This window comes from Rattus norvegicus, chromosome 10, assembly GCF_021556685.1.
Source record: "Rattus norvegicus strain SHRSP/BbbUtx chromosome 10, alternate assembly SHRSP_T2T, whole genome shotgun sequence".
NCBI classification, from domain to species: Eukaryota; Metazoa; Chordata; class Mammalia; order Rodentia; family Muridae; genus Rattus; species Rattus norvegicus.
In genome coordinates, this window is record NC_141543.1 from 25035838 (window position 1) to 25054032 (window position 18195).

General features: G+C 43.1%; 1 protein-coding gene across 4 annotated transcripts in view; it reads right to left on the reverse strand.

Moving 5' to 3' along the window:
- Positions 1-18195, reverse strand: part of Dock2 (dedicator of cytokinesis 2) — a 418958-nt gene that overhangs the window by 208894 nt on the left and 191869 nt on the right. For 2 of the 4 annotated variants that reach the window (NM_001419946.1, XM_087572859.1), the window contains 1 exon segment: positions 4924-5019. In NM_001419946.1, coding sequence (NP_001406875.1) covers positions 4924-5019 — 96 coding nt within the window. 4 annotated transcript variants of the gene reach the window in all.

An 18195-nucleotide genomic window follows, 5' to 3' on the forward strand; every position in this document is an offset into this window, starting at 1 on the left:
TCAGTTAAAAGGAAAAGACAATGTGGGGGCAGATGCACAGGCGTGCCTCCCCTGCCTTCCAGGGAGTGTTTCACTTATTCATTAGCTACTTAATTTACTCAGTAAGTGTGTGCTGAATAGCCCCTCTTCACAAGGCATTCTGCTAAGGGCAAAGGGACAAGTGGAACATAGTCCCTTCCCTCAGGGCTGCTCCAATGTAGGAGAGAAACAACTTCAGAGCCTCTTCTAAGGATAGCACAGGTTCTCACAAAATGCCACAGAAAGGCGTGAGACTCTGGGAACATGTGCTTGAATACAATGTTAAGAGGCCGTTTATGGATGTGTCTTACAGCAACGGCATGAAGATATATTAACCACTGGGCAGACAGACACAACTCTCAAACATCATATGGCAATAAAGAAGAGGTAGGATTAGCTTACAAACAAACAAAAATGATTATAAAAACAACAACAACATCCAAAGGGTATATGACATGGAAAGGTCTCAGTAGACTTGTTCTAAGTCCATTAGGAGTGACAGAGTCTGCAGTCTTGTTTATGAAAGAATGTGGGGGACCAGACCCTTTGGTCATGGCTTGTGGAATGTAACATAACACAACCACTCTGAAGCATAGTTGGACAATTTCCTAGGAAAAAAATATGTTGTCTCATCTATTCCACTATGAAATATCTTCTCAAGAGGAATTAAAATATGTTCACACTAAACCTATAAGCAAATACCACAGCAGCATAAAGGACAACAGGCCAAAGTTGAAGACAGTTCAAAAACCTGCCAGCTAGTACATGGATAAGAAAACATCATGTTCATCCAATCTAATATTATCCAGCAATAAAAAGGGACAGAGCATGGCATGTCCCCAAATATGGATGGATTACAGAACAGGCTCAGTAAAGAAGTCAGGCATGAGGAGTCAAACTTGTATGATTCTGCCATATGAAGTCCCCCAAAGAGGCAAATGGGTACAGCCAGTTGCTTAGGAATGAGGAAGGGATGAAGAGTGACCACAAAATAACCCGGGGTGGGGAAAGGAATGGCCCAGACTGAGTTACTGTGATGGCCATACAACTGTACAAAAGTACTAGAACTCAGGAGAACTAGTCTATTCGGTGGTTACATGTTCTACGCATGGCAGCTTCCTAAGGGTGTGTGTCTATGCTGGACCTTAAACATTAGGCAGGAAGTCACCAGGCTGAGAAGGCACAGGTAGGGAGTACAGGATGCACAGGTGGTGTAGAGAGCAAGAGTACTGGGTATGTGCGGGCAATATCCAGACCCGTGCCTTTCTGGACGTTTAGACAGAGAGTCAGACGAAAGTCTAAAGAAAGAGTAGCTGAAGCCACAGCAGACTCTACAAGGTGAGAATGATCTGAGTGCATCTATGAGCCATTTTATAGGCAATGGGGAAACCATTGAGCATTGAGGAGTAGGGGCATGTCCTAGTAAAACATACCAGACAGCAAGAGGAACGTGTATTGGAAAGTCTAATCACTAAGGCAGAGCATCCAGGAACAGACCCATAAAAGAGGCAGGAGCGAGTGAGGACCACACCTCCATCGCTTGCATTGTTGATAATGCAGAGGGACAGAGACTCATTGGACCAGATAGGAAGGAAAATAACAATAGACACCACTTACTTAGTGCCTTGTACAGTTCATACCCTGTTCTAAAGAACGGCTGCTCTCAAGGAAAGGCTGGGAGGTAAGAGCCTGCTATATACAGAATGAGCCAAATGGATTGATGATCACCTTCAGATTCATTCCAAAGAAAAGGGATAAAGATTAGGAAGGTCATAAAATGCTTATCTAAGGTGCGGTCCGGGAGCCACACATAGGAGGCCTCTTAACTCAGTAAGAAATGGTGCTACTTCAACTCTGGAAGGGTGGTAAGTGAGAAAAATGGCAAACTGTTTGCCAGGCTGTTCAGCCCAGGCAGGTAGGAGATCCTGAAACTGTAGTACTCTGTGGGCACCACCAAATCTTTGCCTGTCTGTCTGTCCATCTGTCCGTCCATCCATCTGTCCGTCCGTCCGTCTGCCCGCCCGCCCAGCCACCCATCCATCCACCCACCCACCCACTCATCCATCCATCCATCCATCCATCCATCCATCCATCTATCATCCATCTATCTATCTATCTATCTATCTATCTATCTATCTATCTATCTATCTATCTATCTATCTTTGTATGATGGAGGATGGATGGGCCTCACACATACCAGGCTCATTCCCAGTGCAGCCTTGCTTCTTTAGATGCATGTAACACATGGTAAGTAAACAGGCTCAGGGAGTAAATGAACAGATGTGGACAGGAGTAGATAGCGCCAAATTCATGGATGACTGTGGCACTCATGCTCCGTTTAGGGACCACAGTCTTACCAGCCACCATTAGAACATATGTGATCATTTGGGCTCTATATCTGGGAGGTAGGCTGTCATTGGATAATCACAACCATTGCTCTTACTACACCCCAGTAAAGGAGAGGAGCCAGTGTGCTTTTGGAAAGCTGAGTTTAGTCGTGAGAGAATCATACAGTCTTAAAGGTTAGGAAAATTCACATACAGTATATCTTAATTAAAACTTTCATTTAATATATTTTGATCATGCTTTTTCTCTGCACCTCCTAATCTCTCTCTCTCTCTCTCCCTCTCTCTCTCTCTCTTTCACTTACTCACTCTTTCTCTTCAAAAGAAAGATCAAAACAGACAGACAGACACACAAATAAAAATGCTAAAACAAAATGGAAATGGACCGAAGCCATTCCCCACCCCCACCCCCCAACACAAGCTCACTGAGTTTGTTTTGTGTTGGCCAACAACTGGGCAATGAGCAGCGAGGACATGAGAGACTGTAGCTCTCATCCCAAATGAGATGACATCATCCAAGCCCTACCCTCAAGGTTCGGGGATCTGAACATCTGTGTGAAAGAGGAGGTAGAAAGACTGTAGAAGCCAGAGGTGGTGGGTGACTGCAAGAAAACAGTGTCCTGGATGAAACAGGACCGGTGCTCCTGTGAACTCATGGTGACCGTGCCAGCCAAGTCTCAGTGCTGAAAGGGAGAAGGAGACACCAAATCCCAGAAGTATTTGTAATTGATCGTCTGCTGGGAAAGGGAAAATCATTTTTCTCCAGCAGAAAGTCACTGGGTATATATCAACCACACAACAAGGCAGGCCCCGTGCCCAAGAGTAGTTAGACATCGCCAAACATACAAGATGATTTTTGTCCTATCTCAGGGAAGTGGGAATTCTGTTGACTATTATGAACCAATCAAGCATGACACCAGTCAATCTGAGCTGAGGAGCACTGGTCTTTACACATTAGCCTCTCTGTTTGGTACACTTCACTCATTCATTCACTCATTCATTCATTCATTCATCCATCCACATATTCATTCATGTCCTTATTCAGTATTCATTGAACATCTACTATGTTGGGTGCTGTTATGGGACTCAAAAACACAGCAGGGTTTTTTTTTTGTTTTGTTTTGTTTTTAAATTATTTCTCTGGCCTCCTATCCTTACAGTGAGAACAAGAAAATAACCAAATAAAGTCCAGAGGAGACTTGCTAAGAAAGATAGAAGACCATGTTACAGCTTTTGGAGTGGGTGGAGGGATCCCAGTGCTGCACCCTGGCATCAGGACCAGGAAGCTTCTCTGATTCGGTGATTCCTGGGCCAACCTGATCCCAGCCCGCAGACACCAAGTAGAATTCCTTGTATACGCAGGAGGAGCACATCAAGGAAGGTCCAGGGGGGCAGGGCGCCAGAGCTGACAGTGGGTTTGAAGGTTCCCCTGCCTGAGCTGAGAAACTGCCAGCAGGTTTGAGCAGGACAGCAGCATGGCTGGGTGTGATCCCTGCTGGAAACTCAAAAGTTAGACCTGATTTAGGCAAGATGGGGAGAGATCACAATGTTGGTGATTTGTTTGCTTGTTTGTTTGTTTTTGGTCTGGGAGGGAAGACAGTCACACACGGAACAGCTATCTTCCCTGCTTCGGAATAGAGTGTTTGTGCAGAAAAGTTAGCCTCAAATTAGCACTGGCCTGGGTACACCGGAATGCAGTAAAGAAAATGCTGACATGACCACTTCATGGTTTGGTTAAGGGGAAGGTCTTTATTGTAGATAAGAGAGAAAATATCCAGAGGCATCTGGAAGAGTCTAAAGCAGAGAGAAAGAGAAGCTGACTGGACATGGCAGGGATATCTGCAGAGCACGGAGTATAGCTGTGTGGAGGAGGGGGGGATCCTCGTCATTCTAAAGAGTCTGGGAGGAGGGGAGCCTGAAGGGATTGATGTGTAAAACAAGTACTTGTGGGTGGAGGCTTAGGCTGGGGGGGGGGGAGGGGCAGGATGGGCTTTGACTAGGAACCAAGGAAGGTTGTGGGTGCAGCCATGTGTCCTTTCTGCCAGAGGTGAGGGGAATGATTCCTTTTGGCAGATGAGAAGCAGTTTCACAGTTCCTAGCCACCAGAAATCCTTGTATAGTCCTTGTGTCTGGATCTATGGACTGCCTGGTGTTCTGCCTAAGACCTGACACAGGCAGAGTTCACACGATCAAGCCACTTAGAAAATCAAGCCCTTAGAGCCCTGAACCTAAGCAAGCAAAGATGGACAAGGATCTGGACCATTCTACCTTATTCTCTTATGAAGCCCCCACCCCCGCACACACACACTGTTTACTAGCGACATGCCACTCCTTCCTGCTGGTAAATCTCCGCTTTGATATACAGTGAGTCATACTTTATTTTGACAACTTGAACCAATGCTCATGTCTTCCAACTCAGAGGGGAAAAAAAAAATCCCAATCCTTCATGCTACAAACAAAGCAATGACCAGTGCTGGCACTCAACAAGGGCCTCCAGAAAAACGCACTCTGAAACTCTGAAGAGCTTAAGGTTGTTTGACAGAAAGAAGGGTTTACTCACAATCAGAGAATGATCTCGCCCCATCGTGATGACCGTCCTGTTCACTGTGCGAAGCAGCTGAACCATGATCTCCTGGATGTGGTCATAAGTGAAGGCCTACAATGCATTGAGAGACAACACTTAGAATTCTAACATTGGACCAGATCACTCTTCCAAAGACACAGACAGTAGTGGCCAGATGAAGATTGGGTACCCCACAAATTTGGTTCCATCAAGCCCAGACAGACATCAGTCTTTCTCTGGACACATGTCCTCCACTCTCCATCCCTAGGTCTTCCCAAGGCTCAAGGCTGGGACTGACAGGGAAGCTCTCGCCTGATTTCTTTATTTCTACAATCCTTCCTCCTATCTTCTCACTTCCTGTAGCTTGCATGCCATAAATATGCCATTCCTGGTCACAGCACTAAATCCTTAGAGTGCTTACTAAACACCAGGTACTCAGCCAAGCACTCCACCCATTTTTCTCATCTCAAGATGAGCAACATCATGATCACCACTATTCAAATGACCAGATAGAAGCTCAGGAAAGGGAAGTAACTTATCTAGGGGTTACCCAGCAAGGAAGTCAGGGGGAAGGACTGACTCTAGCAGTCTGGCTCTCCAAGTCTTCCTCCTTTTCACACTCTCCGGAGCAACAAGGTCGGGGTCACAGAGCTCGAGTTGCTGCTGAGGCTTCATTAGTCTTGCCCATTCGTCAAGATGAATGCAGTCTCTGTTTTCAGTTGGGCAACTTCTAGCTCCTTCTGCGACTTCTGATCTTTCCTTCCTTAGAATATCTTCAATGCTACGCATTTGTTCCTCCTTTATACTTTCTTCATTCCCTTCACAATTGCATCAAATTTATATAATGGCCTCCACTCGGTGGACTATTCCCCAGGACTACATCCCTGCCCTTACCAAAATAGATATCAAAAGTACTCCTTTCCTCTAGACCTCCTGACCCTCGCTTCTTTTAAATGTCCGTTCCTTTTTAGTCCAAAAGAGCATCAATTAGATTGTTCGGGGAGTTTGGTATTTAAAGCGTAAAACTGTGACATTCCATCTATTTCCACACTTTGGAGACTGACTAGGGGAGTGTTCTGAGCTCAGGTGGACTTGACTCTGGGCCCCACCTCTCCTAATCTGAGCTGGGTGACCTTGGGCAAACCGTTCTTCCTCCTTGTGATGCAGCGTCTGCCTGTATGAAATGTGGCCACCATCGAAACTCGAGTTTCTGACTTGAAGCATCAATTAGGGACTAAGAGAAAGCCCTTCCGCCCCCCGAGTCCTGGAGTGTCTACCTACATCATGAGCTGAGTGGCTCCTGCACCTCAACCTTCCCCTTGCTCTGCGTCAGCATCCTGGCCAAGCTTGCGGATTCCCCGCACGTACCAGAAAGTCAAGTCTGAGGCAATGCATAATATAAACCCTGGCTGATATGGAAATGTCACCCAAAGAATGTATAGCTTATATGCAAATGGAAAACTTTCAGGATGATCAACCTGTGCTAAGCTGTGAAAGTGCAGCCACAAATCAGCCGCTCTTAATTGCTCCGTGCCGGGCAAGTGGAGGCTTAACCCAACAGAAGTGTCTTCCAGGCCCAAACTAAACGGTGGCTTGCAACGGAAATGACAGAATCAGTCTTCCCATTATGGCCCAGGCAAGGAAATTAATCCACCCAACCTAAACACATTGCAAATTGCAGTGATATTTTTTTCTTTTTAATAATCACAGACTATGATATCTGGAAGGGACTAATTGTTCTTTCCCTGCGTATGCCCAGTGAGAAGAGGAAGAGAGTCAGAGGTGGATAGGTTGGAGTGGGGCCAACTCTTCTTGATCCACCCTAACCCCTCGGTGTTTTGAAGTACGGAACAGTATTCCACAACAAGACGTCTGCCTTATCGCCTCTGGAGCAAGTCTTAGTGAGAGAGCCCAGACCTGGCCCTGAATCACAGTCTGAGCCCAGCTGTCGGAGGGAGCGAGCGGTGCGCCCTCTGTTCTTTCTTTCAGCCACTGTATTGAAACTGACTGGGAAATCCTCCTGGGGTGTGAACGTTTATGATGCTGCTCTTCCATTCACGTGAACACCCCCTTTTCAGAGGGGGAGTCCTCTCAGGTCAGAGCAGGCAGGAAGTCCAGCAGCACCCAGTCAGTGTTTTGTAAGGCCACTTTGTTTTCCTTGGGTTTTAAGGTGAGTTTTATTTATGGCAAATGTGCAAGAAAAAAAAACACCCCAAAACTGGAAAGGGAAGCAAAATAAGGATTACGTGGCATTTTAATAGAACATTTCTGATAAAAATCAACTGAGGGGGTCCCTCTCGGGAAACGCAGTTCTGACAGACTGTCCACAGCTGATTAGACACCAAAAGTGTACATCTCTGCGGAGGTAGAGGGTTCCGCAGGAGTGAGAGGTCACTGCGTGAAGGATAGCATTGGTGTTGTTTCACTGCCTTGGAGAAGGATCTGACTTTATTGCTGTGTGCCAACATCACCTGTCTGAGACCTAATAATGGCCATTTTCTGTCTCTTTTCCCACAGAGGATCAGGGCTTACACATTTTCCTAAAGATTTATTTTATTTTTATTTATGTGCGTCTCGGTGAATGTGTATGCTGGTGCCCTGGAAGGCGGAAGAGGGTGTCAGGTCCCCTAGAGCTTTAGTAATAGGTGGTCATGAGACATCCAACCCAGCATGGGTGCTGTGACCCCGAGTCCTCTGAGAAAGCAGGGAGTGCTTTTCACACTGAGTCATCTCTCCAGGCACTGAGGTTTGTACATTGAGGTTTAGGCAGCTCATCTGCCATTTGCCTTGCTTCCCATTTCATCAGTGAGGTAAAACCTTGACACATGTCAGGTTGTAATTGGATAACCTGATTTAAAAAAAAAAACACATTGAGAATTCTCTTTTGACACAAGGGATGCTGAACATTTACAGTAGGTAGCTATATAAAATGTTTTGTCAATTTTTATGAAAATTATAAATGCATACAGGTTTTTTTTGTTTTGTTATTTTTTTTTTTTAGAATTTCCAAAAAAGTTCATATAAAACAGAACCACAAAATCCTGGGTCTCTCCTTCACCACAGAATCTTTAATCCTTCAGTTGCTAGAGTTTTGGCTCTGTTATTCATGAGCATGTCATCTATGACAGGCTGACAGAGTTCCATTTCAAAACAGTTTTTTTTTCCACCCATCTGGTGGCTACATAAACTGAGGACATGACTGCCTCAATGTATTGTTGAGGGAAAGGTTTTTACTGTAGATCTGAGGGACGGTACAGCCAGAGGCATCTGTCAGAGTCCAGAGCAGGGAGAAACAGAAGTGAACTGAACGTGGCCAGCAGACCAGACCAGGCGGTGATCAGGGATGGGAGAGAGTGAAAGGAAGACAAAGAGAGGCTGAGAGGGGAAGACAGCAAGCAGTGGGGACCAAGACAGCACATGGCTGAAATGGCAAGGTTGTCAGGAATGAGAAGCTGGGGGAAGCGAAGCCACTGAGCTGGGGAGGCTTGCGGTAGGGAGCAGGGTGGAAGCGTTGAGAAGTCTGTGCTAACACAGACTCTGAAGCAGGTATCTGGGATGCTGAGGAAGCCAGGAGGCCAGCATGTGCTTGGTGTGCTAATGGCACCACAGTCAGACATTTGTCTAGAGGATCTCTTGAACCTGACTGTCGCCTTTGGCATTCAGTGTCTCACTCGAAAGTTGACTGCTTCACTCTTCCTCGTCAGGCCCACATCTCCTCCCATTTCTACTTCAGACCATGAGAGTGTGATTATGGTATGATTTAATGTTTCAATGTTTTGGACCCATAAATATCAATTCAGCTGAGCTGTAAACCATGATAAATTCTCGTGTCTTCGTGTGTATTAATGTATATGTTTATATATGTATATCTGTATGTGAATGCATATGTGTGTGTGTGCATATGTATGTGTATACATGTGAACCTATGTGTTTGTGGTGTATGTACATATGCATTGATGTGTGAATGCGCATGTGTGCTTATGCCTTATAGTGGCCAGAGGTTTCTTCAACTGCTTCCTATTTTGGTAATTTTCTACTTTGTTATTTGAGACGGTCTCTCGCTGAATCCAACGGTCTTCCATTCAGATCATTCTGGGATTTTTCTGCCTTCCTCTATCCCACCTCCAAAGACTAGGGTTAGAGACAAGATTAAAGACAAAGAAACAGAAGAAACAGACAGACAGACAGACAGACAGACAGACAGACAGACAGACAGACAGATATAGATATAGACATGTGTGTGTGTGATTAAATCTAAATGCTGATGGGGGAGACAGAGGAGAGGAAGAGAGAGAGGGGGAGGGAAAAGGGAGAGAGAGAGAGAGAGAGAGAGAGAGAGAGAGAGAGAGAGAGAGAGAGCAAAAGAAAGAATGCCTCTTTTGCCCAGGAACACAGTTATAATATATGGCTCCCAGCTTTCCTTGGCTGTGTTCTTATATAAGAGCCCTTTCCAATTTCATTTTTATCTTGAAGAATCACAAACACTTACCTGGAAGGAAAATACTTAACTTTGAAGAGATGGTAATACCATCCAGCACAGACTCACACCCTTGCTCCCACTGGCCACTAGAGATAGGGTTTTTTCATAAATGTGAGGTTCGATTTGGTAGTCTATCTTTCTTCCTCCTATTTGAATTAGATCCTATCATAGAAGAGCTTGCTGGAGCAACACTTGACTTCAGAAAGCAAGCTGCAGAATCAGACAGGGGGTAGAGGGTTCTCAGTGCCTCAGCACCCACGGCCGAAGCAGGCAATATTGTCACACCCGTCATTTCTGCCTCTAACGTAACACAGGGTGACTGCCCACTTTCTGGATAACATTTTGGGCAATAACTTCCTGAAAAGTGTGATTAAATTAGCTTTTTCTGGGAAGGAAAATCTAGAGTCAGCAGCAAGGGATGTGGTCAAAGTGTGAATAAAAAAAAGATATGGGTTCTAATTTTGATGTCAGCTAACATGGTTTGAGGTCTCACTGTGTAGCAAGGTCTGCTATACTTGAAGATCTGGCAACTTGTTAAATGTCTTACTTTATTTAAGAAAAGGCTCTACTCTGGTCCCAGGTGTCAACCACCAGGATCAGTGGCTAGTTCAATGACTATCTGAGAATAATCCTCTCCCGTCCAAGCTCTGTGCTAGCTGGTTCAAGCTTTTTGAATGATTCAGACTGTGACGCTATTTTCAGCCCTCCGAGACTCTATTTCTAACTGTCTTTAATACTGTGAGCAGTGCTGTGAGAAAACCGCATCTCACTGCAGACACCACAGAGATGCCACTAGGCATGCTCTCCCCTTGTCTGGCTCTGACCTAAGTGATCTTGGCTCTCTGGGCCTCAGTCTTTTCATCCACATGTTAGGTACAATGCCACCACACTGCCAGAACCGTGCTGGGCTTCGTGCACCCAGTGCTCTCTGGGATGTGGGCTATGTCTCCTATGAACTCCTGCAGGCACCTCTGAAATGAAAGGAATGCTTTGGTATTCCAGATGTTCAGGTGAGAAAAATTAGGCTCTGGATTTGGTTACGCATTAGAGAAATGTTAACCGAAGTCCCAATCTCAGCCTACCCAATTCTAGTGCAGGCTTGCCTGATCCCAGTCCAAGTTTGCCTCCTCCAGTCCAGGCCTGCTTGATTCTAGTACAGGCTTGAAGCTGAACATTATGTCTCTCTCTAGGAATGCCTCTGTGTAGGGAAAGAGCCTTGGGAGTAGCAAAGTCACTCTTAACATGTATCCAAAGAACATCCTAAGATACACACTTGTGTACGAAGCTGTCTGTGCACCGTCTTCCTGGTTATTATGTCCTTAGGATGTTAGCTGCCTAAGACTTTCCAAGTCAGAAATCCTGCTTGATGCATGGTATGTAACCCACACAATGGAATAGAAGGTAGAGACAGCTTGATTTGGAAAGAAACTCTGTAAAAGACTGAAAAGTGTCTTTTCACACACACACACACACACACACACACACACACACACACACACACACATCTATATATTATATATCACTTTTAACCAAAAATTCTGGGAACGTGCATGAAATTGATAACACTGTCATCCAAGGAGAAAGATAGAAATATATGATATTAAAGGAAAATTACTTATGTGCTATATGGTTCACTGAAAATGCTCATGATAATTGACCACTAGAAGAAAGAGAATTCTCTCTCAGTGATAGGGTCACAAAGAGCAGTCTGTACTGCTAGAAAAAGAAACTCACAAGAGACAGAGTGGATCCATCTCAGAGACTGCAATGCTCTGCGGCAGCCCTCAGCCTTCCTACAGGGTGGTAAAGTGCTGGGAGAGCCCTCCCTGACTCCCCGACATGCTCTGAAGCCCCCCACCCGTGCTGAGGCTACAGACATAACCCTGGTCCCACACACAGGTGGCTATTGTTAACACCAGTCTTCTGACAGAGAAACAAAGTAACATGAGTTCCTTTTTTTTTCTAAATGGCAGAACTCTAAAATGTTTTATTCCATTTACAAATTGCTTTTAACTTCCACTCCTGACAGATTAAAACAAAAAATTGCTTAAATCAACCGGGGTGGGGGAAACACAACAATAACATCACTTTCAGTAACAATGAACGTTACACTGTGCTTAGTGCAAAGCACTGGTTTTATGCAGATCCTGTGCATTGGGTCTTTTTTTTTTTTTTTTGAGAGCTTTTTATTAAAAATGCACTAGAATCTCCAAGCTGCAGCCTAGAGAAGAAAAGAAAATAAAAATAAAATAAAACAAGACAAAAAATAAAATAAAATAACTAAACCCTTCTAAATGTGTAATTCCAACATCTTAATGCTGACGAATGACTATTGGATGTAACCACATGAATACCTATGCACATCGGCACGTCGGACATGCTCTAATTTTGTTCTTCAAAATAAGAGTCACGTATGGAAGGCTGAATAAAAGGATATGAGTAAAGATGGGAACTGACGCTTGTTAAATTCTGACTGCATTCCAGGCAATGGGCTGTAGGCTCCACACTTATCTCAAAGCATTTTGACAGATGTGCTGGAACTAGGTATGGTCCTATTTGAAAGGGTAAAATAGGATCCACTCTAGTTATTATCATTCAGTTTATACAGAGCATTTGCTGTACACCAGACATTGTTAGGTACTTCATGTGCACAATCTCTCTGAATTCCGAGGACAAGCTCGTATATCTGCTGCACTGGCTTCTCTGGTACAAGTGAAGATATATATATATAGATAGATAGATAGATAGATAGATAGATAGATAGATAGATAGATAGATATAGATATAGAGATAGATAGATAGATAGATAGATATAGATATATAGATATATAGATATAGATAGATACATACACACACAGACACACACACATACACACAAATATATATATATATATATATATATATATATATATATATATATATATATATATATATGGCTGGTCCAGGCACAGAGCTGTGGGCGACAGAGCTGGAGGAGAACCCATGTCTTTCTGGTTACAAGGCTCTTTTGCTTCTGGTGCTAGTTAACTACAACAGCATTTTAGAGTATATACTATCCAAATGAACAAGCAAAGTATATGTTCCCAATTTGAGAAGCGGATTGCAGCTGGGTATGGTAGTGTGTGCCTTTCATCTCAGCACTCGGAGGCAAGAACAGGCAGATCTCTGTGGTCAACACAGTCGGTTCCTGGATAGACAGGGGTGTATAGTGAGAACATGTATAAAATGGGGGGGGGCTAGGACGAGGAGAAGTAGGAAGAGAATTGTCACTGTCATCATCTTGTTGCACACAAGAATATAAAGTATGACATCCGACTTAACAACTCCAAACTGCTCTACCCTGAAAACAGGTTTGTCAGCCTGAGTTCATCAGATCTGAGGGTCTGCTTCTTGCCTTTTGGAGTTCCTTGGGCAAAGCAACCGGCTTAGACATGCATACTCTGGAAAGCCTATCTCACGTGTATCAAGGCTGCTGAAAAGAAAACTCCTTCCAGTGCAATGATAATGAACACAATCACAGAAGAATTGAGCCACAATGGCGTCTTAGCTAAGGTACTGCTCATCTTTAAATAGTTACTTAAGCAATGAATAGTTTTAATTATGAGTGCCAATTATTTGTTTCATATTTTGGTGCTGATTCACCATTTAGATCCAAATACTCTGGGCTTCTTTATCTAAAGTGTTCTGAAATATAAACTCTCAAAGCTCAAATGCAAACTGAATTAAAAAGAGAGAATGGCCCTGCAGCCACGGGCTCCTCTGAGCTTTCTACCATAAAAAAAAAACAAACAAAGGGACTCTGTAGGTTACTTGTAATAGTTCCAGAAACTTAACAGAAATTGCATAGTCATCCCTCATCAATATTCTTGCATGGGCTACTGAAAATGTCAAGACTCATCGTGAAGAGAACACAAGGAACAAGGAAACCCATTTAACTTCGCTGCTCAGGAAATTCAGAATGGTGCTTATGTTGCATTGATTTTTATTAATGAATAAACGAATTACTTCATCCTTAATGCATGCTGCTTGTTTGGTAGGTGATGTATTTGAAAATGCACGCATCCATGAGAACATGATAACAAAAGGACTTCATGATGCTGAGGACCTTTGAAATGCCTCATCCAGAAAGCTATCAAAGATGGGTCCCCAGGACTCCACATGCTACTTCTCAGTGGGTCTCCTGTCTCCCTTCAAGATACACCTCCCTTCTCTCTCCTCTTCACTGACTACTGAATTTCATCTCCACTTAGCTTTCCTTTTTGCCTCTTTTATCTTCTTCTGTCTCTACTCCTTCACAGTTTTAGTCGTTCTGTGGTACCTGTGTGAATGTCTGTGGACCTGAGCAATATTCCCCACATTCCAAACTGTAACTCTGATACCTGAGGATCCACTGAGAGTATGGCACTCTTGGCCCTAAGCTAACTCCCCTGTTACAATGTAGCTCTTAGTAAGAGTGTTGAGAAAGCAAGCCCTTGGGCTGGAGAGATGGCCTCAGTGGTTAAGAGCACCGACTGCTCTTCCAGAGGTCCTGAGTTCAATTCCCAGCAACCACATGGTGGCTCACAACCATCTGTAATGGGATCCAATGCCCTCTTCTGGTGTGTCTGAAGACAGCTACAGTGTACTTATATAATAAATGAATAAATCTTTTAAAAAAGAAAAGAAAGCAAGCCCTTTGAGGAAGAGGTTATGGTCTATCCACACCCCTGCCTCCCCGCCCCCAATTCCTGAGAAAGCATTATCAGAGAATTCTTTTGAGACTATGAATTGGGTCTATGTCACTATTTCAAGTTCAACACCTGGCTTGCGTAGCTGACCCATAATAGGTAATTGCTAGGATTTTTATCAAGTAGATACAGCTCTTATTTAATTGATTAGGAGATCTACTAGGAGATCTATTAATTGAGAGAATGAGGAGTGAGTCTTTGAAGGAGGGGATGGAATCAGAGTGAAGAGATTGGGTACAGACTTTCATTTCAGCTGCTCTTAACCTCACACGAAAGACTGAGGGAGAAACAGAGGAGCCGAAAATCAACGCCATCTTCTCTCTGTCCTACAGTGAAAATACCCCTAATCATCCCAACATTCTCCAGGGACAGAACACAGGTATCAGCAACTCATTCAGCGGTGGCTGGTAGGAGTTTCCACAGCAGGAACTCCCTAAATTAAAACCCCATGGCTCTCACATTTTACAACAGGCTCTTTCTACAAATTCCTTCCAAGTTAGACAGACGAGTCTCCAAGCTTGGAGTCAGGGGACATCTCTATACCCAGGCAGAACTCAGTGCTCTCACTAACTAGTCCAGTTAGGGATCGATCATGCCAGCGGCTGAAGAGAAATTGCCAGCAACAGAGGCTTTAGAATCTGCACCCTGAACTACTTTTCTTTTGCCAAGACAAGACTGAAGAAGGATGCCAATCTCAAGTGCGTAAGCAGTGGCCAAATAAGGCCAATAAAACTGAAGAACGGATGTGTTTCCTCTGCCCTTACGCAAACACATCACCATTGTTCTTTCTGTTCAGAAAGGATGTAATTAAAGCCTTCCCTGTGAAAGCCAAGGCTAAAAAGAACACCGTGTGCGCTGCGACCCTGTCCTTGGTGCTGAAAAAAAACCAAGCCTTCTGAACAAAAGGCATCTCTCCTTGTTTACAGAGGTGCGCCGTCTCTATTTCTACTGACCCCGCAAAAAAAGATTTTTTTCATTTTAATATTGGTTATTTATCTCCTCCAAATTTTGAATTTTTAAAATCATAGATCAAGTTTTGTCTTATTGCAAATAGTAATAAGTTCACCCAGCTTCTTCAGCAACGTTCAGGTAGTTATGCACCACTCCCCTACTGTTTCTTTGCTACAGATCAGTTTATATACCTATGGCAAATTATAGAAAGCTATGTGTAGTTTTGTTTTTCCTGATGTATTGGAAAATTTCTAATTCTATTCTGGGGCCTTTTTTATGTAAAAAGAAATTAGTTTCCTCATTTCTAAGTCATTTCTTTTTGAAAAAAAAGTTTTGGGTTTTTAATAGAAATCTTTTTTTTTTTACAGAATATATTTTGATCATGTTTTATCCAAACCAAACTCATCTCATATCCTCCCCACCTTCCTCCCCACCCAAATTTATGTTCTCTGTCTTTGAAAAACAAACAAAAAACAAATCCAAAAGCAAACAAATGAAAAAATAGGCATACAGACAATCCCCCCAAACCAACAAAAACAAAAACCAAAACATATAAGCATAAGGCCAATCAAGCAGAGGTCATGGTAGGACTCACAAGGCCTGCATAGGTTCAAGACAACACCTTTCCATGTAGTGCATGGCTTGAATCCTTCCCTGACCAGCTCTGGTGGGCAGGAAAATCTTTCTTCTGAATGCTCAATCAGTTGATGGGTCATCCTAGTTAATGACTAGAATCAATTTCTTTTGGTTCAGAAATCCAGTGGATTTGGTTCGAAATCCACGTGTTCATTCCCAGAAGAACATTAAGGGTTTCTTGCAGAGGAGAGTGTAATATTTGGAAGTAGTCACCCGCCTTCCGTGTTCTGAGATCTGGGGTGACTTTGGATCCTTTCAAAACTACCATGATACCAAACAGATGTTCCTCCCCATCCCCATTAAAGTGAGATGGTCAGGACAGCATCTGGTACAACTCAAGACCTCAAGAAACATTCTCCAAGCGCTGCCATTTCAGCTAACCATATTGCTGATATAGTGTGGCCTCTCAAAGCAAGGTGTTGCTTTTGTCTGTCTCTGAATTTCTAGCTTTACTCACTGCATGGGATTGTGGGACATAAATCCAAACCCCATCTGCTCCTCAGAATTGATATGGAGCGCTCCTAAAAGGTACTTCAGTCTCACTCCCTGGTATTTATTAGTAATTATCAGAAAAATGCATAAATACAGGACCATCGCTTGTCAGTGATGGTCAGATAGTGACAGGCTGATGGAAGGATGAGTGGATAATGAGAGAGAATTGTTCAAGTCTACTTGATATCTTAGCAATTTAGAGTTCGATGTAAAAGACAGCTGTTAGGATTAAAGATGTTAGGAACTGTTTTTCTTGGATGCACCATTTCATTACCAACATCAACCATGTAAGTATGAGGATGTGGCATTGGACCTTGTCTTTCAGGACAGATTTCAAGTATATAACTAATTGGAACTGGGGTGTTATTTAGGAAGATTATAATTATTCCTCTCTGACCTTTACTGGATCATGTAATTCTTGTATCCAGCTATGAAGGCACCTCCTATCCCTCTCCCAAAAATTGGCTGCATCCACAGGGGGAAAATATTTTACTTCTTCAGAGATTGCTTTCCTAACTCTTGTCTTCAGAGACATAAACAGTATCAGCCTTGCCAGCTTTCCTCTATCTCCTGTCCCCCGGAGGGGAAATGTGTGGAATAAACTGTAATATCAAGCAAAGTCAGCCATCTCTTTATCTATTCAGATTACACCTCTGAATTATGCAGGATATTCTTTTTAAAAGCATCTATCATTTACCATACAAGCATTCCCAGAACCGAAAATGGAGTCATACATATGAAAGCCCCGGATTCACAGCTTCTCATCGTCCATGGTGTGCTCGGGAACTTATGCATGCAGACTCTCTGTGCAGCATGCGGACATTTGTATTCTGCTTTTACAGTTAATATGCCAGGAGTGTTTTTATGAACACACTGGATAGATAAGAGACCGCTCTGTCTTTATTTGTTCCTGATGAGATGTAGGAGAGAAGGTTTAGATCAAGACAGATTAAATTCTCGCTCCACCACAAAATCTCTCTGTAGCTGGAGAACTACTTAACTACTTAAGCCTCCGTTTTGCTCATTGGTAATACTTAACTATAGGATTGTGCTAAAACCTCTTTATTATATTTCTGTATGTACATTTCTTGATATCATATTTGACTCATGCGTGACTCATGCATTGCGAATTAACACATGGCTCTATCGTGCAGTATAATATAAAGCATGTATGAATAATTAAGAAGAGAGCTTGGGTTGAACTCAACATTTGAGGACCACCCCAGAACACTACGTGCTTACTCTCATTTATCCGAATGCATCAACATTTAGGTAGAAATGTTTGAAGACAAATGGCATCCCTCCTTGTCCTTTGGCAGATGTGTTTAAATGAACTGCCTTCAATCAGAGTCTATTGGGCATAAATTTAGAAATAGAACCCACATGTTCCAAAAGCTGATGGCAAACTCTAACACCAAATGCCATTTCCGGATACCAGAATTTCAACCAGAACTATTGTTGACTCTTGTATGGGCATTGTCATCTAATTAATCAAATGCATTGATTTACTTTATAGAAGATTTTAAAGACTGTAAGTACATCACTTACCCAAATTCCCCTTTCCAATACTTTCCATGCAACCCCCTTGCACTTACTCAAACTCAAGGCTTTTTCATTAATTTTGGTCACACACACACACACACACACACACACACATACACACATAAACACACACACGTGTGGCGTCTATATGTCCCTAAATATGTATAAAATCTGTTCAGTATGTATAATGTTACATGTGTGTATGTAATCTCAGGTCTGACCACTTAGTTTTGGATAACCAATAGGGCTCTCTTCTCTGAGGAAGCATCAAACATGGTTTTGAGGAGGTTCACTTGGGTAAGAGTGAAGAAAAGAGGAAACACATTAGTTACCACTGTCAGTAACTCCATAGTTACTGCTGACAAATTCAGATAGTCATGGAATTTCCAATCAAGATCCCACAGTTGCTTTCCGGTGACACTGGATTCAAATGCATATCCG